The 27691-nt window shown below is 40.7% G+C and overlaps 1 protein-coding gene across 1 annotated transcript in view; it reads right to left on the reverse strand.

Moving 5' to 3' along the window:
* The window catches only part of Ttc39c (tetratricopeptide repeat domain 39C), a 90964-nt gene extending 63279 nt beyond the window's left edge, over nucleotides 1-27685 (reverse strand). Inside the window, exon 1 of the mRNA XM_013014813.1 lies at nucleotides 27587-27685. Within this exon, the coding sequence (XP_012870267.1) occupies nucleotides 27587-27639 (53 nt within the window). The 5' untranslated portion in view covers nucleotides 27640-27685. The remainder of the gene's footprint in view (nucleotides 1-27586) is intronic.
* Between the last annotated feature and the right edge of the window lie 6 nt (nucleotides 27686-27691).

A 27691-nucleotide genomic window follows, 5' to 3' on the forward strand; every position in this document is an offset into this window, starting at 1 on the left:
CCACCTTATTCATGTAACTGTAACTCCTCTGTACAGCATCAGTGAAATAAAATTAAAGCAACAAGAACAATGAGAACTCTAGGGCCAAAGGTTTGGGAAGTCCACCTCATCCTCTTGCATGGTGGCCAAGAAAAATAAACTGTGATTAGGTTCATTTAAGAGGAATTTTCGTAATGATTAGTAAGAGTCAAGAAAATTTCCCTAAAGGGGAAAAATTTATTCTGAAATTTATCCGTTTATTTTGACAGCACCTTCTTTAAAAAGTATTCCAATGCTTCCTTTACACATTACACCCAGTATTCTTAGAGGTTCAGATGTGCGTGGCAAGCACCAGCGACACTCCCTTTTGAATATGATTACAGAAATGAAAGGCATTGTCCATAGTTTGCCTAAAAAGTTAATTGTCTCTCAGGGCAAAATCTCAGTGGATCTGTTGGATTTTTTGGGGGGGGGCATCCGGTCATAGGGCTTGAACTCTGGGCCTGGGCGCTGTCCCTCAGCTTTTCAGCTCAAGGCTAGCGCTCTACCACTTGAGCCACAGAGCCACTTCTGGCTTTTTTCTTTTTGCTTATGTGGTGCTGAGGAATCGAACCCAGGGCCTTATGCATGCAAAGCAAGCACTCTACCACTGAGCTACCTTTCCAGCCCCCTCTCAGTGGATCTTGTCCATTCATTAGGTCCATCTTTCCTTCTCAACAATGCTGAGACAGATTCAGCCCAGCCCAGGCCCAAAGCCCATGTGATCCACTACCAATCTTCTAAGCACCCATGATCATATCTAATGAAGGAGTAAAAAGTCAATTTTTTCAAAGCCAAATGACTCATGGGAGGGATGATTAAGAAATTGGTACAAACCAAGGCAACACATCTCACTGTCAAAGAAATAATTCATGGTTCTGTAGGCTGCACCTTACCTCAATCAACAAAGCTATGTATGAGAAGCATATATCTATATAGATGTACATAGAAATGAGAGAGAGAGAGAGAGAGAGAGAGAGAGAGAGAGAGAGATGTGCTTCTCTTGTAACTAGATAATGTTCCTCAGTTTAAAGTAAACAATAACATGACTTCTAGCCAGCGGACTAAAGAAAAAAGTGGTGAATCTAGTTTTGTTCCATCGCTCCATTTCCTAAACAGCACATATACAAGCAGCACTGTGCTATGCACTAGAGGGTGGATGAGAACACTTCTGTTCTTCAGGGGCAGTTTTAACAACCAGAAAGCAACATTCCAAATAACCTTTCCCATGAACAGAGCTGGAGAGGGGGTACAAACATCATCCCCTCATCACTGGATTTTCACAGATAAAGGGACCCTCTGATAGAGGTACTCTGCATTTTGAATATCCTCCTCTCTTTTTAAAGGATATGTGAACATACCTCTGTCATGTCCACATTCCATTTCTGGAGCACTTGATAATAAAGGGAAGGTCCCCAAAGGTGTGGCCCTCATCTCTGCCATGAGTGCTGTGAGCCCAAATGAACCCACCAGCCCAGTGCTATGGAACTTCAGTTGGTGAACTGTCCTCCACGGGGTCAAAGGAAAGATCAGGTGTGAACTCTTTATTCACGTGTGCTCACTAAGAGACCACTTCCTGGGGTGGGGATGAGGGGGGTGGGTAGAGGGGAATTCCATGCAAAGGCTCCATTAACATTTCAGATACAACTCAAAACGTGATCCTTGGGGAACCTTTATCTAAAGCAAAGTCTGTCTCTAAAATAATTGATCATCACAGTCATTGCTGTTGTCAGTGATTTGGCTTACAAGTGTTTGAACCAGATCCAGCCTTCCCTTCAGGCTTGTTTGTACACAGCACCTGCTTTTCTTAGGGAGTTTACAGTCTCCATCCGTTTTCCCAGGGCCCCAGAAGATGGGGGCAACTAGGCAGGAAGGGTGCCAGTCCCCAGAGGGAGAGTCCCCATATGCGTGGCTCTGTCTTCACTAACAGCCACTATAATTTCCTACTGCTCACTTTTCCTACACGAACTGCCTAGTTTGTGGCCTGGCATCAGAAAAATGACATTGTAATTCACCAGCTGGTGCCAAAAAGCCCAGAAAGCCCAGAAATGGTCATATCAAGAACAAGGAAGAGTCAACTTGTAGCAGACTGGACATGGAGGACTTTGGGCATAGGACAGAATGGGTCTCCAGACCTCTTTCTCACAGAGAGGTAAAACAAACAGAAGTTTCCATCACCCATTTCTACAGATTTGTGGTGATCTCTGCATCTTGTATTGAATTATCATGATACCCCATAGATAGGCATTCACTGAAAAAATTTAAAGAACATTAAAAATAACAGACTTATTTTTGTATCCCTGGCTATACCAAGATTACTCCTCAAAATCACTAAGAATTTCTAAAAGGCAAGTATCAGAATTGGATCACCAGAATACTCCCTTTTGGTTTTTCTCCGATCCAGCAAAGGAAAAGCTGGCCGGTACAGGAGAACCCTTCAGAACTTGGAAGGAAAGGACTATGTCCCTAGACAAGGCCTGGGGAGGGATGCCAGGTGTAGGGCAACCCAGAGCTGAGTACTGTCCTTTCTGAGTCCCAAAGACTGAGAAAATCACAGCCTGTGAGGGTGATGGGGTTAGGCTGAGAACTGGCTGACACCTCCCCACACACACCTTTTAACTGCCAAATAACTCCTCATGTTAGAACTAAGTAGCTAAATTTTGTGATTATTTAGGGAGAACACATTTAGGTAACAGACTATTTAGTGAATTAGAATGCTTAGGATATAAAATAGCTCTATACAAATTACGTTTGTCTTCCAGGTAAGAACAAGTATAAAATGTTTCTATTTTCTTTCCTTTCCCATTGTTACTTTAATCTTGTCAATTTTCAAAACCTCTAGAAAGAAGCTATGGGAAGGGAAAGTCCTGTTCTTTTGCCCGGGGCTTTTGCACCTAGTGCTCAGCTGCCTGGGCCACTAACCAATCACTTTCTGCCCTGAGGTTATAGCTCAGCCTCCAGGTCTCTTTCCAAATGAGGTTCATTCTAGAGCTTCCTCAGGCCCATGGGTCAGGTGATGCAAGGAGCTTTCCTTCTTCCTCAGCCTTTGTTATCAGAACACTACTCCAGTATAATACCTAGCATCTAACTGTCCTCAATGGGGAGGAGGGGAGATGAGAGGGATGAATGGATATATAGAAGTATGAATGAATGGCTTAACCAATGTGCAGTATATGTTGAGTTATTTGTGGTGGCTCCGTGATGGGTACAATTGTTTATATTTCTTCCTATGTTGTAAACCTATTTTACTGAATAAAGGCATTGACTAAAACAGTGCCTGGCAGATAGCAGTTCCACTGTAAGTATTTACTGAGTGAAGATCATGAATAATGAATTGCCCTAAATAAGGAAAAGTCTTTTTATGCCTAAGAAGCTCCTCCTGATGAGCTTAATACTTGGTGGGTCCCTGGAGTACACAAAATGCTTAAAATGATTTCCTGCCTTTGCTAATAGTTTTCTGTCAGCCAGCACTTTGCACGCTCAGTTCTGAAATTGTTCACCTATTGGGCTCTGAGAATTATTTATGATGGTATTATAAAGGTCGTTTCATGAAACAGGATTCCTTTTATGGTATATTTGTAAATTTTTCTTGAGTTAGCAAACATATCTTAAGAACTATATAATCATGTATTGATGCCTCCATTCTATAACTTTTTTCAATTTTAACCATTTACAATGTAAAGCAATCAGCAGTTTCACAAAAAAGAATATCCCACAATAGAAAACAATAGCTCTAGGACCAGACATGATGCTATGTATACACCTGTAATCCCAGCTATTCTGGAGATGGAGAACAGGCGGATCGTAATTCAAGGCTAGTCAGCACAAAAAGTTAGCAAGATTCCCATTTCAACAAACAAGATGAGCCTGATGGTTCCTGCTTGTAGTCCCAGCTATGTGGGAAGTATAAATAAGATTGTTGTGGTCCAGATTGGTCTGGAAAAAAACACAAGACTCGATGCAAAAATATAAAGGAAAAAGGACATGGCTTAAATAGTACAGCATTTGCCTAGCAAGAATGAAGCCCTCAGTTCAAACCCTAGTACTATAAAAAGAAAGAAAAAGAAAGTCATTTTCTACTATATGCAGATAGTCAACCCTAGCTTAAAGGGAACTTCTGAATTTGGAAAACCCATTTTAAAAAAAAGGAATACAGAACAAGCTCAAAATAGATACTTCCTATGAAAATAGAAACTTTGTGTATACAAGCTGCAGGGCACCAGAATCAAATATAGTGAAAACAGGGGTTAAATTGTGGGGGAAGAACATACAAAAGAAACAAAAAAATCACACGGTACATTATAAATACGTTAAAAAACAATAGCAAGAAAGAAAAAAACCACTTGTGTCCTTATCTTGGAGTACATTTTGCTTACCATCATCTTTATAATAGTCATATGTACACAGCTTTTGAACTGTTCTGCTTGTCCTAGACATATACTAGTTATTGCAAATAAGGGAAACCATGGGACCTATGTTTCTTTGGGCCTGGTTTACTTCACTTAATATAATTTTTTCCAAGTCTTTCCATTTCCTAACAAATGGGACGATGTCATTCTTTCTGATGGAGGCATAGAATTCCATTGTGTATATATACCACCTTTTCTTGATCCATTCATCTACTGAGGGGCATCTGGGTTGGTTCCATAACTTGCCTATGGTAAATAATGCTACAATAAACATAGTCGTGCTGGTAGCTTTAGTGTGGTCTTGTTTGTGATCATTCAGGAAAATGCCCAAAAGTGGGATTGCTGGGTCATAGGGGAGCTCTATGTGGAGTCTTTTGAGGAACCTCCATATTGCTTTCCAAAGTGGTTGAACAAGTTTACACTCACACCAGCAATTCAGTGTTAAGCGAAATGAACACCAAGATAGGGATACAAGTGGCTTTTTCTTGCTTGCTGTTGTTTTTTAATGTATTTATAATGCACTATGTTCTTCCCCCATGGTAAAACCCCTGTTTTCACTGTATTTGATGTCGGTGCCCTGCATCTTGTATATTCATTTTTCTAATTTGGGGAGGGGAAGGGAAATAACAAATGCTGAAATAAGGATACAGGTTGACCTATTGTAACAATGAGATGCACAAGGCACTATGTTGAAAACGAACTTTACAACTTCAGTGGGGAGTGGAGGAGAAGTTGGGGAGGTAGGGCAGGGAAGGGATGTAGAGGAAAAATAAAGGAGGAGGTAACAATGCTTAATAGGAAATGTACTCACTACCTTTCTCATGTAACTGTAACCCCTCTGTACAGTATTTTTACACTAAAAAACATTTTAAAAAGGATAAATTTTTTTCTTCTTTACATATATATATATATATATATATATATATATATATAAAAGAGAGATCAACTTGTTTTTAAATAAAAGGACCTACCTATGGTGGAAAAAAATGGCAACTCTGAGAAATTCCATTAAAATTTTCATCATGAACTAGAGTGTAGTACACAAAAAGAAATATTTACTCCTAAGTTATTCTAACACTAATTCTATTCTAGCTCCTATTTCTCAGGCATCTTAGTATATCAAGTATTCAAAATTTGTGATGAATCTTGGCAAGCACATATCCATATTTGTTTTCCAAGTTCTCTGGTTAACTAGTGTCCACAGAATTGTTAAAGTGTCATATTCTTTTTTAACTTAATAGATAACATTATCTGGCCACAACAGAAACAACCAAGACATTTAATTTGGTAACAGAAAAGCAAAATTTCTGCCAGAAAAGAGCTGCTGTAATAATTTGCAAAAGCTTCAGTACAGATAAAAAATAAATAAAGCTATGAGAAGCATGGCTGAGCAAGATGGTGGGTGTGTCATCTTCCATCTACTTTCCTTACTTCACTCCACCAGCTCCACGTTCACTGCAGCAATTCCATTTCACAATAACTAGTCAGGACTCTAAATACTAGCAGCCGAGGTGGGCGGGGGATTGGAGGGCTTCTTTTTGATAATTTTATTACGGTACCAAATTAAACTACTTCTATGCAAGGGCTGGTTTCACTGCTTTGAAAACACCTGGGCTTTCCTCTCTCTGTACCATCTTTCCACCACAAGAAGGGACCAAACAGCAGCAGCAACAGCAAGAGCAGCAGCAGCAAGAAGAGGAAGAGGACAGCAAAGGGGAGAGGAAAAGGAGGAGGGAGAACAAAAGAAAAACAACACTGGAGTCTAAGAATAATATGGGTCCAAGAATTTTTGAGAATAAGTATATAACATATAGTCAAGTTGAATAACATGCACATTCATTTGAAAACAGTTCAGAATTTATGAAGAACTCTAAAATTAAGGCAATATTTTTGTAAAATGTAGGATCTTAAACTCCAGTTTTAAACTAGCCAACATGAACACCAATGCAAAAATTCAGTGCATTGTTGAACCTAATATTCAGACTGCTAATGGTTCAGTAAAAATAGATTATATAAAATTATTTGAAGCAAAAAGAAAACACCTTTAATGGTTTTTCCCCTGCCAAAGTATGAGTAGCACATTACTTTATATGCATACAACAAATACATACCAGAACATTTACAGTGACTGCTAAGAACAAGAAAAAAACATCCATCTATCCCTTCAAGAAACTTAAAATTTTTTCTAAGAATCTACCTGAAGAAAAATGAAAGGCAGAAAAAAATCTAAGCGAAAATGTTCACTGTGTTATATTTAGTATCAAGAAACAATAAAAGGGGTGATATTGCTCAAAAAGAAATGTACTCTTTACCTAACTTATAATAACAATAAATTTTTTTAAAAAAAGAAACAATAGTCTAGCCAGGCATGGTTGTACATGCCTGGAATCCCAGCACTAAGGAAGCTAAGGCAGAAGGTTTCAAGTTCCAGGCCAGCCTGGGCTACACAGCAAAGTCTGTGTCAGGAAGGAATGAGGGAAAGGAAGGAGGGAGGGAGGAACAAAGAGAGGGAGGGAGGAAAAGAGGAAGGGAAAAGTACCAAGATATAAGTAAATCTCAAAATACCAAGATATAAGTAAATCTCATCTATTCACTTATTCAAAATATCACAAATACTTTCTGAATACATATAAGAGGTGCCAAGCACTGAACTCAGGCTTTTTTCTGTGGAGCTGTTTTTATATTTATTTAAACCTACAATGCACTAAAGAAGACATAGCAATATTTATGGCAGAACTCTGTTCCAGTACCTATAATCAGTTTGAATTAAATATTAAATATTAAAATTGCATCTATGTGCAATAAACCCAACAGCCCACTGTATGCTCTCCTCGTGATGACACATTCCTGCTCATCCAGCCTGAGGACATACTGTTCCATTCTCAGCAATGAGCCAGTCCAGTGGGAAAACGTCCATACTTCAGCTAAGACAGCTGAGCTACCCCATTATCACAGTGAACGGTTCTCAGATAAGAGCAGACCCATCACCAATGTATTAAATGAATGTGAGACAGGCACCCAGTATCTTTGACAAGCACAGTGACTGTTCTTGTCTGTGGGCCAGACCTTAGAGCAAGAGAGCAGCCATCCAACTTGAAGGCATTAACTAGAGCTGCACAGGACAGCATCCAAGGATGAGGAGCTCGTGCCAAGGCCTACTCCCAAGGTGCTACTGTCCTGGAATCTTCACCTGTTCACCTATCTGTAAGCTTACCCTTCCCACTTTTAGGCTCTAGCATGGAAGTACTGACAGAATATGTATTTATTGCAAAAGCATCAATTCTATAACTGATCCTATGAGCACCTCTCTGCCCTTTCTACACAATAACATTTAGTATGTCACAAAAGATTTTTGTTAATGTCACAAGAAGGCAATGTGAGAGCAGAGCTGCTTATACTTTGCTACACATACAATTTCCTCCTGGTTAAACTGAAACTGTTTGCTAGATGCCAGTAGTTCACATCTGTCATCCTAGCTACTTGTGAGGTTGAGATCAGAAGGATCACAGTTCCAGGCCAGCCCAGGAATATGTGAGATCTATACTCAACAACTGGGCGAGGTGATGCGTGCCTGTCATCCTAGCTACCTGGGAGGTTGAAGCTGGGTGGATCATGGCTCCAGACCAGCCTGGGTAGAAAAGTCTGCTAGACTTCCCAGCTCAATGGAAGAAACTGGGTGTGGGGGCATGCACCTGTCACTTCAACTACAACTGGATGCCTAAAACAGGCAGATCACACTCCAGGAGCATGCCAGGCAAGAAAATCATATCTCAAAAATGACCAGTACAAAGAAAGGACTGGAGGAACAGGTCAGAAAAGCCCTGCCTTTGCTCTCCTGTGACCCTGCTCCATGTCCTTCTCTTGCTTTGCTCTTGTCACACCAGCTTCTACCTCCCTCTTATATCTATACTGCTACACAGAGCTTTCCCCATACTCAGGCTCTGATAAACTGACACAAAAGCAATGTCTGCTGGCTGCCAGGCCTCTAAATCCCCCCAACAACTTGGCATGGCTGTACTTCTCACTGCTTCTAAGAAGTTCTCTAGCCTAGGTCGGCAAACCTGCATCCCTTAACTACTTTTCCTCCAGCCTACACATACTCCCTTCTCTTCTATTTCTGTTTAAATCCTGGACAAATCAAACAACTTCTGTGAGGCTACCTTAGTGACCAGTACCTGTGCTGTATCCACAGAAAGAACAGAATATCCCTGGGTTATGTCACAGCAAAACTGGTTAACTATTAAACACACATGCACACACACACACACACACACACACACACTTTCTTCTACCAGTCATCATGACTGAATAGAATTTCATCCCAATGGTGAAAAATCCAACCATTAGAAATTAAAGAACTTCTGCTACTTAGTTCCAGTATAGTCTTGACCTATGAAATACCATGTTAAGCTGGGCTTAATCCTAGCTACTTAGGAGGCTGAGATCTGAGGATCGTGGTTCAAAGCCAGCCTGGGCAGGAAAATCCATGAGTCTCTTATCTCCAATCAACCACCAGAAAAACCAGATGTGGTATTGTGGTAGAGAGCTTGCCTTGAATTTAAGGGCTCAGGTACAGTGCCCAGCCCAGAGTTCAAGCCCGTGACCAACAACAAAAAAATGCCATGTTAGAGGCAGTGGCAACAAGGAGACGTGGTTTTGAAATTCCTTGAAACTCTTTTCAGTTTGAAAGCCTCTTCAATCTGGAGCCTGCTGGGATCTAATTTACACCTAAGATTTTCCTGGTCCTCAAAACTCCCTGGTGAACCTCGGAAATCTCTTCAGTTGCCTTTGCTGGGAACTTTCTAGGTACAAGAGTTGTGGCCCAGCAGCAGGCTTTGATGAGATGAGGCAGCATGAGGCTCTGAGAATGCAGGATGTGGGACAGTAGGACAAACATGTGGCTTTTGTGTTGAGCATCCAGTCTCCCAGCACCAAAGTGCAGGTGCATATATTCTTATACATACATGTATATACATCTATATATATATATGCATATATATACACAGATATGCATATGCATATATATGTATACATGCATGTATGTATAGATAGATGTGTATGCATAGACATGTATATATATATATATGTATGATCAAGTATAATACACACAGCAGTGAAATTCCACAGAGTAAACCTGAGTTTAACAAGATGAACATCAAGAAACAATTTGAATGAGGGGTGTGTTATGGGGAGGGAGAAGAATGGAAAATAAAATGGTACCAATATTCATAATGCTCCATGTGCAGATGGAAAAGGGAAATGGGATATGATTCTGGGGGGAAGAAATGGGGAAGAGCTGATCAAGATGCATCCAACACAAACATATTAAGTTGTACCCCCCTTGGAACACTATTTGAAGTTTTAAAAAGAAAAGGATCTGGATGCCACATATGAGAGAGAAAAAATGTTACATATTCATGTATGTATGCGGATATATGTAAATATCTAGACATATACATTTTCTACAGGTTGTAAAAATATGAAGCACTATTAGGATTAAGAAAATGGAACCTAGTTATTAGTAGAGTGATAAATTTATCTCACATTAATATGGCAAGACACCTCATCCAACTGTTGAAATGATTACACTCAACTTATATAACATGAATAGACTTTATATATATATATGTATATATGTGTATATATACATGTACATATATACATGTATACATACGCATATACATGCATGCATGCATATATATGTACATATGTATACACATATGTGCATATATACATGTATGCATGTATGTATACATGCATATATACATGTATACATATATGTACATATGTACATATATATGCATATATACATCTATATAGACATATATATGTGCACGCACACACACACGCACACACACACACACACACACACACACACACACATAGTCAGTTGTGGGGCTTGAACTCAGGGCTTGGGCGCTGTCCCTACTCTCTTTAGCTCAAGGTTAGCACTCTACCACTTGAGCCTCAGCACCACTTCCAGTTTTCTGAGTGGTTTACTGGAGATAAAGAGTCTCACAGACTTTCCTTCCTGGGCTGGCTTTGAACTGTGATCCTTAGATCTCAGCATAGGCATGAGCCATCAGTACCCGGCAACTTTATATTTTTTAATGAGTGAAAAAAATCCAAGCTTCAAAGGATATTTATGTGTAAAGGACAGAAACCTGTATGCTATTCGTAGTTAGAAACATCCAATGAAAGTAAAAAATACTGACGAAAAAGGCGCATCAAATTTGCAGATGGTAGTGCATCTGAGAAGGGAAAAAGAGAAATGACATCGAACTTGGCTGTGAAAGAAAACGGAACTGTATCTGCCCGTCTGTATCTGGGTTGTTTTCTCTGAAATAAATCTGAAGGGAACATAGTAGTGGTTAGCAGTTGTTCATTCTGAGTTTGAAGGACCTCTGTTGGTTTAGATATACTCTATGCTTCAGATAATTTAAAAATGTTTAAACAATATCATATGCCTGTGAAAGTAACGATCTCAATTTCTCTCTATTATTAAAATAACAAAAAGCAAATCAGGACATAGAAGGGAAAGGTCCCTATGATATTCCATCTCTGCTACCTATTCCTTAATGACCAAGCCCATATACCTGCTAGACCACACACCAGAAAACCTGCTGCATCATCTCAGTCTTTGAACTGTAAAATTTCTCTTGAGCCTCCTCTTGTGTCATGAACATGCCACTGGCTTGGTGTGGTCTCCACTGCCAGGCGTCCACCACAGCTGTCAGACGCATACACATTGCAAGTGGAGCCAAGCATTCTCAAAATCCACCAGCCCTCTTTCCTGTGCTAGCTGATCAATGCTAATCCCATCATCAAGGGAAAATAACTGAGTTTCTCCTATAATGGACTATGTGTGCATGCTATTTCCGAAGCTCTCATTAGCTGTGCTTTTACCATAGCCTGCAGTTGGTGGCTCACTTTGAAGCAATGATCATCTTAACTGATGCCATTAGGAGTCTAAGAAGTCATAAATTATGAAATGGTATATGTAGGTCTTTCCAGAGGAAATACTTGTATTTATTTGTCTCTGGTAACCCAACAGACCATCGGATCTCCCAGTTAGTCTTGAATTTAATCCATTTCCTGGTTACATCTAAACAGAAATTTCACTAATAGCAGTTTCATTTAAAATTACTGTTGCTTAATGCTTCCCCCTACATCCTATATTTCCTCTTTGTATAACTGTCACAATCAGGAACTTATACTATAACCCTGAAAAATACAGTACTATCACTTCACACAGCTGTCTATAATTGTCTTTAGTTTATATACACATACATACACACACACACTACACACACAGTAGCAATTCACTTAGACAAGCTCCACTCAATCTCCAGATTAACCAATATTAGAGGGAGAGAAATAGATGCCCTTCACCTACTGAATACTCAGCTAGTGGGCGTTCCTCCTGAGCTTACTAGGTAAGCCCCATGATTATTCCCAATTTGCCCTATGGCTACAATTACATGACCCATTGTTTATTATGTACATGCATGGCATTAGAGTGCAAACAGTGTTAGCTATAGGAAAAAAATGCTTTAGGAAAGATTTGAAAGGGCAGATGACTTTTTAAAGTTTCTTTGCTAAAGACTTTACCCTTTTGCTGCACCTCAAGAAGCCCAATGATAATAGCCACAGGAATGTTAGTTTAGGCCTGGCATTATGTGACAAGGCCAACTTGAAATCCATCAGCCAACTCTGAGTAACAGAGAAGGCACATCGAAAGTACAACTAAATATTTACTGGATCTTAGTTCATTTTGATAACCTTTTTGCTTTAACCAACACTTGAAATTAATCACAGATGATGTAATCATGGTAGCTACCAGGCCTCTCATGCACTCAACTACTTCAGTCCTTTCCCGAAACTCAGTGTGACATATATTTTTCTTTCTTGACAGTAAAAAATACTTGAGATAGAATTCTCCAATTGGTGACAAATGGCAAAGCTGCTACATTAACCCTTCACATTTATGCACATTATTGCTTCCCTTTCCCTGAATGGCCAGCACCATCTAGCTAGTGACCCAGAATCCTCAATTCGCCTTTCTTCCTCCCCTGACAGCCTCAAATCAACCAAAACCAAAGAAAAGTCATGTTGATTCCACCTCCTGAAACTTTCTCAGGTGTCTCTTCTGCCCGAATGGTGCCCACCTGGGCTATAATTGTTCTGTAACTTGTCATCTTCAGACTCTATAGTGCCCCCAGAATAACCTTTCTAAAACAAAAGTCTTATGCCACTACTCTGCTCAAAACCCATTAGGAATCCTTAACTATCCCCAAGTGCAGGGCTAAAACTCTGTGCTTCTGCATATAACGAAATCCCAACACATAAAAACTATGCAGCTTGAAAAAATTAAAATGTCCTTCTCTCCTGACCTATATGCCACAGTCCTATCCAGCCAAAGTACCAAGTTCCTTCCTGCTATCCTTGAAGCACTGAGCTCACAATCGCGCCTGTCATCAACCACCTACCACATTACATGTATTCTGACATGTTTCTCAAATGGGATTGTATCCTGCGTCCAAATAGTGACAATATTAAGGTGCTACAATAACCACCTACTAAAGAGGCACATATATGTATGCATGTGCGTGCACACACATGAGAAATTAGGAAAGCCATCTGTTTGTAATAGCATCCAAAAAGAATACATAGGAATTACTTTAACCTAAGAAGTGAAAAGCTCATACACTGAAAGCTATAAAACACTGCTGAAAGAAATTAAAGGAGGCATCAATAAATGGAAAGATATCCCATAATCACAGATTGGAAGATTTGGTAAGAAAGACTTGATGTTAAGATACCAGTGTTTCCCAATGTGATCCATGGGTTCTATATAATCTCTATTAAAATACCAGTAATTTTTTTCTATTGCCGTGAAAAGAGTCTTAAAGTTCACATGGAACCTCAAAGGGCCCCAAGTGATCTAAATCTTAAAAAAAAAGAAAGGTATACCTTCTTATTTTCTGATTTCAAAACTTACTATAAGCCAGGCACCAGTGGCTCATGCCTGTAATCCTCGATACTCAGGAGGCTGAGATCTGAGGACTGCAGTTCAAAGCCAGCCCGGGCAGTTTCCTGAGACTCTTATCTCCAATTAACCACCAGAAGACTGGAAGTGGTGCTGTGGCTTGCGCCCAGGCCCAGAGTTCAAGCCCCACAACTGAACAAAATAAATAACTTATTATAAGTCTATAGTAATAAAATGTGTATCAGCATAAAAACAGGTATAAAACAATGGGATTGAACAGAAAGCTCAGAAAGAAACTTTGACATACATTGTCAAATGACGCCCACTAAGCAAGAACACCAAAACCAATCAATGGAGATAGGTATATCTTTTCAACAAACAAATATTGAAGGCCTAGAGGTATGGCTCAAGTGAAAGGGTGCTTGCCATCATTCTCAAGGCCTTAGGTTCAATCCCCAGAATCACAAAACACAAACAATAGTTTTGAGAAAACTGGATATTGGATTGGTATAGGAATAACTGGATCCTCATGATATACCACAGACAAAAAAATAACTCAAAATAGATAAAAAGAGCCAGGCGCCAGCAGCTCACACCTACTTGGGAGGAGAGATTCACAAGCCTGAGGTTCAAAGGTAGCTAAAGCAATATCATCCATGAGACTCCATCCTCCAAAATAACTAGCAAAAAGTTGGGCTTCTAGAATGGTTCAAGAGGTCAAGCACCAGCTGAACAAGTACACGGCCCTAAGCTCAAATCCCAAAACTGCCCCCCTCCCCCCAAAAAAGATCAATGTCCTAAATGTAAAGTTAAATGACAACAATTGGCCAGGCATTGATGGCTCACACCTGTAATCCTAGCTACTCAGGAGGCTGAAATCTCAGGATCAGAGTTAGAAGCTGGCCTGGGCAGAAAAGTGGACATGAGTCTCTATCTCCAATTAATCACTCAAAAACAGGAAGTGGTGCTGTGGTTCAAAGTAGGAGAGCACCAGCCTTGAGCAAAAGAGATTAGGGACAGTGTCCTGGCTCTGAGTTCAAGCACAACAAAAAACAAAATCTGCAACAAAAACAGAGCTACAACGATCACAAAACATATAAAAAAGCATGACATTAGCTTTGGAAATATATGGACATGAAATTTAAAAATTCAAGCCGATAAAATATAGGTAAATCAGACCGTATTTCTTCTCTATAAAGAGAACTATCAAGTAGAATAAAAAGGCAACTCATGTAAAAAATATTTGCAAATCATGTGGTAAGGAATGAATATCTAGCACATATAAGGCACTCCTATAATTCAGCAAAAACAACAAAAATCTTAAAGCCAAGCAAAGAACATGAACAAAAATGTGTCCAAAGTCAAATGGGATTGCATGACACTGCAGAGATTCTGCATGGCAAAGGACATAGCTAGCAAGACCAATAGAAAGCCCATGCATTGGGAGAAGATCTTTACTAGCCAAATAACGGACAAGGGTCTCATATTTAAATATACTTAGAACTCAAAAAAACTAAATCTGCTGGGTGGCGGTAGATCACACCTGTAATCCTAGCTACTCAGGAGGCTGAGATCGAGGATTGCGGTTCAAAGCCAGCCCGGGCATGAAAGTTCGTGAGACTCTCATCTCCAATAAACCACTAGAAAATCGGAAGTGGAGCTCTGGCTCAAATGATAGAGTGCTCACCTTGAGCTGAAGAGTGCAAGGACAATGCCCAAGCCCAGAGTTCAAGCTCTACTACCGACCAAAAAAAAAAAACCACAAAAAAACAAAAAACCCTAAATCCTCCAACAACAAATCCTCAAAGAAACAATCATCCATCAATAAATGGGCTAAAGACCTAAAGAGAAAGTTCTCTGAAGGGAAATAAGAATGGCCAATAGACAAATGAAGAAATGCTCAACTTCTCTAGCCATAAAAGAAATGCAAATCAAAACAACACTGAGATTCTACCTCACCCCAGTTAGAATGGCTATAATCAAGAACTCTAATAACAACAGATGCTGGAGGGGAATCGGCCAAAAGGGACCCCTACTACATTGTTGGTGGGAGTATAAACTTGTTCAACCACTTTGGAAAGCAGTATGGAGGTTCCTCAAAAGACTCCACATAGAGCTCCCCTATGACCCACAATCCCACTTTTGGGCATTTACCCAAACAATCACCAACAAGGCTATACTAAAGCTACCAGCACAACTATGTTTATTGCAGCATTATTTACCATAGGCAAGATATGGAACCAACCCAGATGCCCCTCAGTAGATGAATGGATCAAGAAAATGTGGTATATATACACAATGGAATTCTATGCCTCCATCAGAAAGAATGACATTGCCCCATTTGTTAGGAAATGGAAAGACTTGGAAAAAATTATATTAAATGAAGTAAGCCAGGCCCCAAGAAACAGGTCCCATGGTTTCCCTTATTTGCAATAACTAGTATAGTCTAGGACAAGCAGAAAAGGTCAAAAGCTATGTACATATGACCATATAAGATGATGTTAACTGAAATGAACCACAAGATAGGGACAGAACTGGTTTTTTGTTTGTTTGCTTGCTATTGTTTTTAACGCATTTAAAATGTACCATGTGATTTTTTTTGTTTTTTGTATGTTATTTCCCCATGCTATAACCCCTGTTTTCACTGTATTTGATTCTGGTGCCCTGAATCTTGTATATTCATTTTTCTAATTTGGGGAGGGGAAGGGAAATAACAAAATGCTGAAATAAGGATACAGGTTTACCCACTGTAACAATGAGATGTACAAGACACTATGTTGAAAACAAATTTTACAACTGGGGTGGGGGGTGGAAAAGTGATGGTAGGGGATAAACAAAGGAGGAAAAACAATGCTGGATAGGAAATGTACTGATTAACTTACTCATGTAACTATAACCCCTCTGTACACTATTTTTACAATAAAAAACATAATAAAAATGTGTCCAAAGTATGTATACAAATGCCAAAAAGCACACACTGACATGTGTGCTTTGACATCAACACCAATAGTCAGTTAAAAAAATACAAATCAGATTAGATAGCACCTCACACCTATTAGGAGGGCTATTACTCTACAACAACAAAAATACAAGTATTAGTGTGGATGTGGAGAAACTAGAACCTCTGTGCATTGTGGGTGTGACTATAAAATTGTCCCATTATAGAAAACTATATGAAGGCGCCTCAAAAATCTTTAAAACAGAATTAGGGAAGGGAGAGTTGGATTGGAAGGAATGGGGAAGAATGATGAATAGGGTGACATTTATCAAGATTCATTGACCTTACAAACTGATTTGTTGACCAGTAACTTCTTTATACAAGGACTTAAAAGATAATAAAAATATTTTAAAAAATAAAAACAAAAAACTAATCCCCTCCAGAAAATAAAATAAAAACTAAGGTTGCAATTTTGGTTATCATATAAACCTTCTAATCTAAATATGAGCAAGAGGAGAAAATAAAAGATTTCCAACATTTTAGCTACTAAGGTCTCACTGTAATAAACTATCTCTTAGAGTTCCTGAAGGTTTCTGTTGTCAGCATCCTTTTCTCTGGGACATCTTCATCTTTGTTCTTACAAACACTTTCCTCCTTTTGCAGATAAACTCAGTTCACTGAGCACCTGTATTTCCTTATCCTCTATAGTCCTTCAGCAGTTTCAACAACCCCAGGTCAGCTATTCCCTTCATTTTCATCTGATTCTAATTTCACTTCAAACATGATCACTTTTCTATTTACTGTTGTTCCATCCTTGTTGGCTAACTCCCTCTTTCAATTGTCAATTTTTGAAAAATGCCATCAGTCTTATTCCTAGGAGACAAGAATGCAACACAGTTGGCTGTGTGTGAATTGACTGAGGAAGCAGCAACAAATCATAGCCTGATTCATTTCAGTGTACTTCATTCTTCTGTAAACTTCCTAAACTACAAAAGACTTCGATAATTCTTTGATGATATTTTGTTTTTTCACAATTCAATCATCCTCTACCAAGAGAAAAACTCCCAGGTTTAAGCTCATCTTTACCAGGACTTCTAGAAGCCCAAAATTCAGATCTAGGCTGTCTCACAGTACTACAGAAAACTAGCCAAGCATCTTCTCCTTTCTTATCATTTCTGCCATTATAATCGTTAATTTCTCCAGAACAAGACTTTCTGAGAAGTCCACCATCATACATCCACACACTTCTGCCCACAGTTTTAGATGGCCATTTCCCCTCTTCCATGACTCCTTTCCCAACCCCAAAACCCTTCCCTGTGGTATTCTAAGAGAAGTCATTTCTAGCTCCATTTGTAATTCTGACAATTCAAACTGGAGAATATCTCATCAATCATCAATGCAGAAATAACCAAAACATATTTGAATCCACATGGTTGACAGCTGAAGCAAATGGCATTTCCAATGTAAACAAAACTCTTTTCTAAGCAATTCATGGATGCAAATCTGGCTATTATGTGGAAAAAAGCCAGAGAAGCCCAATATCATTTCAACCACCTCAAACCTCCAAACTACTTCATTCTAGCCTAGTAGGGTTCAAGAATCACATCTGACAGACCACTGCTGATGAACTCAGCCTGCTTCTTTTAGACTTAAATAAAAAAGTAAGTTTAATTTGCAAGAAACCAAGGTATCAAGTTCTTTCTTGTTCCACAGATACTTTAGCAATATATAAGTTGAGATTTTGCAATTCACTGCTCAAATTGAGAGCAAAAAAGCACTCAAAGTTCTGACAATGACTCATCCTGTTGGGAACAATCCTGAAGAGGTGATACAGCATGGATTTTAGTTTGATTCAATTGCTTCTCAATGAATCTGTCATTCAGCAAATACAACTTGGATTTGAATGTAACATGTCATCTCTTTCTACCCCTTCCCCCCAACCTTTGACATGCCTTTCAGAACAGTACCCAAAAAACTTCATGGTGATGGAGATAAAATGATGTAAATATTTACAAATTAATTTCTCTTTTGATGGCTGTTCTACATATGAATAATTTATATAAAGACTCAATGGATACTGCTGCAGAGGCAAGCCAAGAAACTACAATTCCAAAGCAAAGGACAGTTGTCTATATCATAAAGTAAACTGGCATGGGACAAGCAGCAAATAACACTCAACTAGGGACAAGCAATTTTTCTAGAAAAGCCCCACCCAATAAGAAATGCTACGGTGCAATCAGCATGTAAGAGCAGGTTGAGCTAGCATATCACCTTGCTGCAGATGTTATGTTTGAGGGTGGAACGGGGTGGATGCTTTGAAAATAATTGTAGGTGAATTATGCAGTATTAGAGTATGGTTAACATTAAAGTTAAAAAATAAGAACCAGATATGAAATAAGTTCAATATGTAATTTTTATGACAAAAAGCACAAAATTTTCAAATCACAAGTTGGACGCTGGTGTTTTACACCTATTTCTTTCACTTCAACTGTCAGTGTTGGTCCTTGCCTGCTCCTTCCCTTCAGTAGGGGCTCCTCCTTACTCTTAACATATACAGATAGATGTGCTCTTGCTTCCTTTAAAGTACACTGTCCTTCTCATCTTCAATTCAAATTCATTCATTACCCAGTTACAAGTGTCTATGCTCTATCTTACGATAAGGACTTGCTGAGCACTTACACTTAAAACTATGCAAACCTATGAATTTTTTTACTTCTCTACACTTAAAACTATGCAAACCCTATGAATTTTTTTACTTCTCTATACTCTTTAGACATCTTATGGATTTCAGACATTTATGTGGGAGGTTATTTTGCCTATCAATTTCACATTAGGATCACAAAAGAGTTACAAAATGTTTGTCACCAAAACAAGGCATTAAGTCTGATAAATAATTAACTGTTCTAGGAAGCATTACCTCCCAGCCACCAGGCATCTTCCAGAAACCAGTTCTTCCTGAGACTCAGGACAGTCGTTTGCAGTCTTGGAGTTACACTTGTGCCTTCCTGTATCAGAGAGGCAAAGCACCCCAGAATATGTTGTAATGAGCCCCCTACAGCAGCTGGATGGAAAAAGTAAAAGCCCACCAGTGGCACTAAGTTCCTTGTCACTGGATACAACACTAAGCAAAGGACATCTGTGATCCCCAGTTACACCTGCCTGGCAGGGCGCAGCGGACACTCATAACTACCTCAAGAGCAGAGCAGCTTCATGGGAGGAAGAGCCTCATAGTTTCTCAGTCATCCCTGAGATGTTCAGGCTCAGGGATGCTCAGCAGTGGCTTTGTTCTCCACAGCCCTCTACTCAGCACAGGGCAGCCTGGGATACACCATGAGAAAGAGCTGAGGGTCCAGATGGAAGTTCTACAGTCTGCTGATGAGAGTTTGAACATCATTCCTCTGTGGAACACTCCTAGTTTGATCATAAGGCATGTCCGTGAGTTCGTAAGAAATACAAGGCTTTCAGAGCCCCTGGAGGTCTTGCTTCCTGAGCGGTCCTTACTGACTGGAAAATAAGGGGGGGCTGCTCTACTAATTCATCTCAGACCCTACCAAACTCCAGCAACCAGAAATAGCTGCAGAGGGAAGACCGGATATTAATTAGCTGGTTGGATAGAATTGATGTCACTGGGCGTGGTCCTGGGGCAAGGCAAGGATGGGAAGGGCAGGAGTATAGGGGAGTCAATAGCCTTTTCTCAGCAACCTGAGCTTTTGTCTTGAAGAACAAAAGATGATTCACTGGGTAATGCCAAAGGGGCAAGAGCAGCAGCAGAAGGGAGGCTTAGGAAGACGGGGTCACAAGAAGACTGGAAGCCACAAAGATCTCTAGACAGATCTCTGGTGGCTTGATGTAGAGTCTTTACGTATGTTTTATTTGCATACTGCCAGGGGAACTTGCCCTAAAACAGCTTTGACAGCACCCATGTAATAAGCACCCATGTAAAGTCTTCTTACTGTAAAAGTTAGAAAAGAGAAGTGACACGCTCTAGAACCAGAAGACTTGTTTTCCACCCAGCATTCCCACACTGCTGTGTAACCTTGGACAGGCCCTTCAGGTCACTGTGCTGCTTTCCTGGCTCTGTATTGAAAGAGATCATTGGAACACCCTCCAACAGAGCTGGGGAACAAGACTATGTGGACAGCAAAATGCCCAAAGGGGTGTGTCATGGCCTGGTACCCAGTAAGCCCCAGTTGGACTTACCATTCTGCTTATTTTGATGTACATGAAGGAAAGTCACCTCAAACAGTGGATTTACAGATTGACAGCTTAGGACAAGAGCAATTACTGAAGTGACTCTTCCTGAGCTGGATTTGAGTATGTAAGAAATAAAAAGGAGCTTCTTGCCTCTGTCCTGTCTACCCTAGTGACGGGTCATGAATACCTGTGTACTAACAGAAATGTGTTTCCTGCTTTCTAGACTCTTCCTGGTGATGAACTGGCCATCTTTCTGCAAGGCAGGAGTAGCCATCTGCTGTTTACACGTGTCCATTTCTGAAATTATTGAGCAAGAAGAGGAGGTGAAGAAAGCAACCTTAGCCAGGGGGAAAGGCTGGCAAACCACCACCAACCATCTTTATACAAGAAGAGAAGCCCCATGTTAAGCTTCAAATTGCTGTTAAGTCATGACTTGCTCTCCTTAAACAGCAACTCTATGGATACCTTTTTGCAAAAATGTCTTCCCTGTTCAGTGATTGGAATGTGTTTTCCCATAGTTTAGTGTAAAAAGACCTAGTCAATCTCAGATTGGACCCATGACAAAGAATTAGTATACTCAGAAACTTAGGGTGATAGGAAGTGCTGAAAATAGGTTCGGCAGTATCCCTTTACCTGGGAATACATTCCTTTAAGAGCCACAGTGGATGCCTGCAACAGCCAGAACTGAACTCTGTGTATAGTAGGTTTTTTCCTGTATATAAACACCTGTGTAAGGTTATTAACTAGGCACCGTAAGAGATTAACACCAATAAATAGAAGACTTAGACCATCAGAATGTTATAAGTGAGTTAAAATTTGTGAATTGTTTTTTTCTAAAACTTTCCACATAATATTTTCAAACCATACATGACTGTGGGTAACTGAAACTGTGAAAAGCGAAACCACAGAGAAGGAGGGGCTACCGCCTACAGAGAAACCAGTTCCTCCCACCCCTGCCCACTCGCAGGCCTTTCTCAGGGCACAGAGAGCACCCAGCAAAGTTTTGAAATTGTAGGTGAATTCATCTTGGCTTCTCAGCCACCAGTGTTCTGTGCTGCTTTTACACTATTGACTCCATCTGAGCATTAGCCTCTTCAAAGTCACTGCTGCTGAAGAGTAAGTAAGTGGGAGGGTTACCTTGGCAAAGGAGACTGGGTGTGAAAATCTCATTTTAACAGCCAGAACAGCCTGTGTGGAAGGCACAGACTCCTCAAATACCATGAGATGTTTGGGATCCACAAGTGGTTTTGTGTATCTAGAAGAGAAATTGTTCCATGTTCCAATATTACTTTGTCTCTTTAAAAACAACAACAAAAAAAAAAGCCTCTTAGCCTCATTGAAACTTTATCTCACGTTGTATTATTACTCTCAACAAGTTTCAAGAAAGGAAATCTCACCCAACTAGCTATCAACACAGAAGTGACTCACCACAGTCTGTCTCATCTTTGGCTCTCTTCTTGTGTAAGGGTACATATATACACATGCTACGGCGTAAGTATTCCTGTTTTGCTGATCATTTTCTCCAAAGCCTCCCATTCTTCTACAGGCAACTTCACTTTTAAAAGAATCCCACAGTTAGGCTACATGAATATTTAATGGCTATTTAATTGGGATATTTTCATACAGTGCAATTGCTGGCGTTAAAAGATGAGACTTAGCTGGGTGCTGGTGGCTCATGCCTGTAACCATAGCTACTCAGGAGACTGAAGCCTGAGGATTGTGGTTCAAAACCAGCCTGAGGAAGGAAAGTTTGTGAGACTCTTTTCTCCAATTAACCACCAAAAAGCAGTATGGCTCAAGTGGCAGAGCATCAGCCTTAGATTTTTTGCTCAACAGACAGTACCCAGGTGCAGAGTTGAAGCCCCAGCATCAGTACCAATAATGATGATAATAATGATGATGATGATAAATAATAGTATTTTAGAAACATCGTGTTGAGGTTGGAAAAAAAGTGAACAGATGAGTTTCCTGTCTTTCCCACCAGTTCCTTCCAACCATTTCTGCATTTCTCTGCTTCTCCTTTTCTTGCACCCTGCATCTAGCTACAGTCACCCACCGAGTTCAGCAGAGCCACACTGCTGTCTATGAGGAGCAGCCAAAGCATCCAGAAAACACCAGTGACCTGAAAGTGCTTCCATACCCCCAAGTATCTGACATGGTTGGGAGGAGGGCCCACATGTCTTTCTCATGCCTTTGAGGCTAGGGGCCAAAAAAAAACCTGCAAAAGACTAGGGAGGAAATATTTCAAGCTGTGGAGGTCATAATGATATCACAGCCACTTATTTCTGCAGGTGCAAAAGCCCAAGGAACCACCAGCCAGATATAATCAAATGAGTGTGGCTGTGTCCCAATAAAAGTTATTTATACACAGGCAGCAGGTTAGATTTGGCTTGTGGACCACTGATGACTAAGTCCCTGAACTATACTGAACCTTCTCCACAGAAATACTAGCTCCACAATCAGTATGATGTTAAAATAAGGCCACAAGTTATATGGCTTTATTGTATGTTAACTGTAATGAGCAATCCTCTCTGTCTCTCTCTGTGTGTCTCTCTGTCTGTCTCTCTCTCACACACACACACACACACCTACACCTTACCATAAATTATTCTTCCTTCTTATTAATACATTTTTCCCTTTATAATTTAAAACAAAATGGGAAAGAATGGAATTTGTCATACCAACCATGTATTACTTTCATAACAAATCCTTATTAATTGCATGTATCATCAGTAAATATTTCAAAAATAATCATTCTACACTTGTTTTACAACACGGGGAATTGAATCCAAGGTTTCACCTACACTAGTCACATACTCTAACATGCTTATTATTTTAATTTAAAATAACATATTTATGATGTTTTAATAATATCCACAGCCAGAAATCAGTAAGAGAGCTGGCAGGGTAAGAACTATTCATGTTTTAGGATCAAAAAAGATGCCAAGGGTGAAAGCCAGGATCTCCGAACATCTCTAGTCTTCCTCAGAACTCCATGTGCTTCCCCTCTTCTACCAGTCTGATTTAACAACAAAGTAGTACATCAGGTCACAAAGAGAAAGAGATGGCGACAATAAGACCCATAGACCTTACACAGTCAACTGTTAGTTATGGATGTGACAGCCATATTCTGGTCAATGACAATGGGAAACAATAAGTTAACAGATGCCTACCAGCCAAATAACAGCACTGACTCACAGGGAACATGGTCCAACCAGTGGTAAGAAGAAAACAATAGGCATGGAATAAACTTTCCAGAGCAACAACCTAGTACTACTGGTCAACCTGCAGTCCTCACCCCTCCTCTCCCTTTGCCAGCTAGTATTACTCTGATTTTTCTACCACTTTCTCACTTAAGGGCTTGAGCCTCACCACCTCACTTCCTCCTCATTCCCACTCCTCCTTCAATTGACTCACATGTACCCTATCATGAAGCCCAGGCATTACTTTCTCTGCAAAATATCCTGGCTAAACTAGATGTTGCTTTTTTCTGAACCTACAGGGTACAGGGACAGGTGAATGTGTCTCCCAGCCTTCCTTCTGCTATTAATCTTACTTACAATAAGAAAAATTAATACCTGTGCGCCTCACCCACAGTCTACCTTACTGTTTGCCAAAGGACATAAAGCGCCAAGGGGGCAGCCTTGTCACTGTGCTATCACCACAGTTACAAGCGGCCACTCCACTTGGAAATCCCGACTGCAGATCTGAATGTCTCAAAAAGTCTCTCCTGTGTATATACTTCTAATTCCTCTAGGGATAATAGCTGGATTACATAATTCAGACTTTACAATAGCTTCTATGACAAGCTCTTCCTACAAAGTGACCATTTCTCATTAGGGAGCTGTTGGAGAAACTTTTTATCCCAGTAAGGCGGCATGAGAAAATGACCTTCTTGCTTTAATACAAATGTTACTGTTATGCTAGATACACAATGTTTCTTTACTCAACTTGGCAGGTTCAACAAAAGGGAAGAGAGAGGCACCCTGTAGCAAAACATCATTGAAGGAGACAGCTGGTAATTGGGTTGTCCCTCTTTATGGATAATCAGATCTACACTGTTCCTCAAACACTTTTCATAAAGTTTGGTGTTGAGCTTCCAGCAGGCCACTCACACCCAGGACAGAAAGAGACATTTCCCCTTAGAGAATAGGATCTCCAATCTTTTCAATGTTAATATACAAGGTGAGCTTTAAATATAAAAGATCCTTCCTCCCCCCCTCCAGCCACCTACACACAGGGCAATTTGTCTTGTACTGAAACAATGCAGTCACAAACACAACCCAGTATTAGTGGTGAAGGCAACAATACAAAGCTGGCTGGCCTGTGCTGAGTGTTTATGCTGTGCCCCAAACCATGGATTCTTCCATCTAGCAACCACCCTAGATTATCAGTACTATTGCCACTATTCTTACATTACAGGCAAACAAGCAGATCTTGAGCCAAGTCAGCAGCTACAAAAGTAGCAAAACTGGAACCATGGTGGCTGGACACCAGTTCCCAACTGTATCTCTATACAACTGTACTTCCCAAATGTAGATTAGAAGCACAGTATAGAGGGGGCAAGGAATCACTTCCCATGCCACATACAGTAGATGGAGAGAGAGAAAGGTGACAGGATCATGCTGTTGCCACCATCCTGTCTCCTCTCCTGCCATTCCTAAAAACACTTTTAAACAGTGTCAGAAAGTACGGTGACAGGATGCTTACACATACTTAATAAACTTAGTAAAGAAAAAGAGCTGTAAAATGCAAATCTTTCTCCTACTATCCCTTCCTTCCCCTTTGACTCCCCTCCCCCAAGTTGTAAAGTTTATTTCCAACATAGTGTCTTGTGAGTCTCATTATTGCTATGGGTCATCCTGTGTCCTAAAAACAAAGGAGGGGGTAACAATGCACTGTACTCATCACCTTACTCATGTAACTATAACCCCTCTGTACAGCATCTTTACAATAAAAATACATTTAAAAGAATAATAAAAACAAAAACATACAAGTCTTTTAGAACTACAACTCTTCTATATCCAAGTCCGTGCTAAATTTGAGTTTATAAAGTCCTTCATTACAATCTGCCATAATCTGATATGCCTGACTCTTCTGTGGTCTTAAGAACAAAATATCTGGTGTCTGGTACTTCTACTTGACAGACAACAGTATTTTTAGTTTCTTCCTCTTCTCCTTCCTCCTCCTCTTCTTCACCTTCCATTCCCATTTTAAAATACAAGACTCCTTAGCCACACAGAATAAATCAAATCCCGTCTGGGCATGTACCTCTCACTCCCTTCCTCCCTCCCTCAACAGACAAATACCATCCAAGGTACATCTCTCTCCTGTGGACACCAGAGCATTTGATCTGCCCTCTATTGACTGAAACTATGTCATAGTTAAGGCAAAATTTTCATGCTTTCAATGCAATGGCAGTAGAACCATGAGGCAATATTAGTGCACTAACACAGTAAAGAAGCGGGAATAAGATTTTTTTTAAAAAAAGTACTGCATAAGATTTCAAAGCAAGAATTGAAATATGCAAGTACTTCGCTCCTGGGCAACAAAACAATAAATTTGATGAAGACTTTCTCAACTCTCTTCTTGTAGCACACAAACTGGCAGCCTACAAAGTACCACTGAGATGATTCATGATTTGGAGATGATTCATGATTTAGAGGGGAAAGAGACAGACAGACAGAAGCAGACAGACAGACAGAGACACAGAAACATTTAATGAAGCTCTAGCTTGAAAACAGATTTGTATGTTGAAAAGTAAAAGGTTCTGAGTAATGCTAAGACATTCTCATTTTCAGATTCAGAGAGGGGAGGGGGAAAGAAGAGGAGGAAGTTGCCTTAAAATAAGATTTTAGAGCTAGATGTGGTAGCCCCTGGTGTAGACAGCAGAATATCACGTCTCAGGCCAACCTCAGGTACCCCATACTGTATCAAAACCACCAACCCACCCCACCCCCGGAAAAAGTACAGTGTCTTTAGTGAAAAGATGACAGTTTTAAGAATGTAACAGCTTAGCTACTTGGAAACCAGGGTTCTTGGAGGTATGTCCGGCATCTTACCCATCTCTTACACTGGGTGGCTGTCCCCCACGAGTGCACTGGGGTCCACTCATTTCATACCAACTATGGGGATCTGAAAAGTGTGAAGCCCTTGGCCCCTAACCAGCATCCTGATGGCCTGTCCAAATGTACAAACTTACTTCCTAACCCAGAAAACGGACCATTTGGATCCCCAAAGCAATGAAGGCTTCTCCCACACGGAAGCTACGGGGGGGTTCAGTGCTTTCACTTTATTTTTTCAAACACAAAAAATAACGGAACACGCGTCCTTCCTTTTCCATTCTTACAGGGCCTCCCATTTTCTTTATCTTCCCTTTACATGAGAGAAAATCCTAATAAATATCCCGTTGCTTGGAAGGCATTAAAACTTAACGAGAGGTCGGGGGCGGGGGGGGGGGGAGTTGTGGTTTTTGCTTTGTTTTGGATGCCCAGCAGCGAGATGGGCCGGCAGAGTTGGGCTGAAATTAAAATTCCTATAGGGCTTATCTATCGTTGGAACAACAACAGCGTCTGGTAGGTTCAACTCTGCAAAGCAATGCGAGGCTCAAGAAACAGGCACTCCGCGGCTGGTGTGCTCCCGGTCACAAAGGCCACCCGGGCCCGCACCCGAGCTGGAGTCCAAGTCCCAGGCTCGAAGCTGCCTCTGATTCACATCATTCTCAAAGAAAACTGGCGGGGGACACGGCGATCGCAGAGAGAGGAAGCAAACACTGGGGGGACACCTAGGTGGGTGAGGCTGGGGAGAAAGTGAGGGGAGACCCCAGGAGCCCGGGAGCTGCGCGGCTGGGGACCCGGAGAGGGAAAGGACAACCTCAAGGGGGGGAGGAAGAGGTGGTAAATTGTGGCAAAGGCGCAGAAGCACCGGCTGCAGATTAACCAGGGTTGGCGATCGGGCGATCGGGAGGGAGAAGAGCGCGCGTGAAGCGGCCACGAGGCGCCCGCGCGCCCGGGGTGGAGAAGAGGGACGCGCCGGTACCTGTATTGTTTGAAAAGCTGGTCTGACTCCCGAAAACCGTTGTTGAGCAGCATATTGATGCCGGCCAGCGCTAGCTCCGCGTCCTGCAGGGGCGCGGGCGCCGCG

The sequence above is a fragment of the Dipodomys ordii genome, unplaced genomic scaffold (assembly GCF_000151885.1).
Source record: "Dipodomys ordii isolate 6190 unplaced genomic scaffold, Dord_2.0 Scaffold25, whole genome shotgun sequence".
NCBI classification, from domain to species: domain Eukaryota; kingdom Metazoa; phylum Chordata; class Mammalia; order Rodentia; family Heteromyidae; genus Dipodomys; species Dipodomys ordii.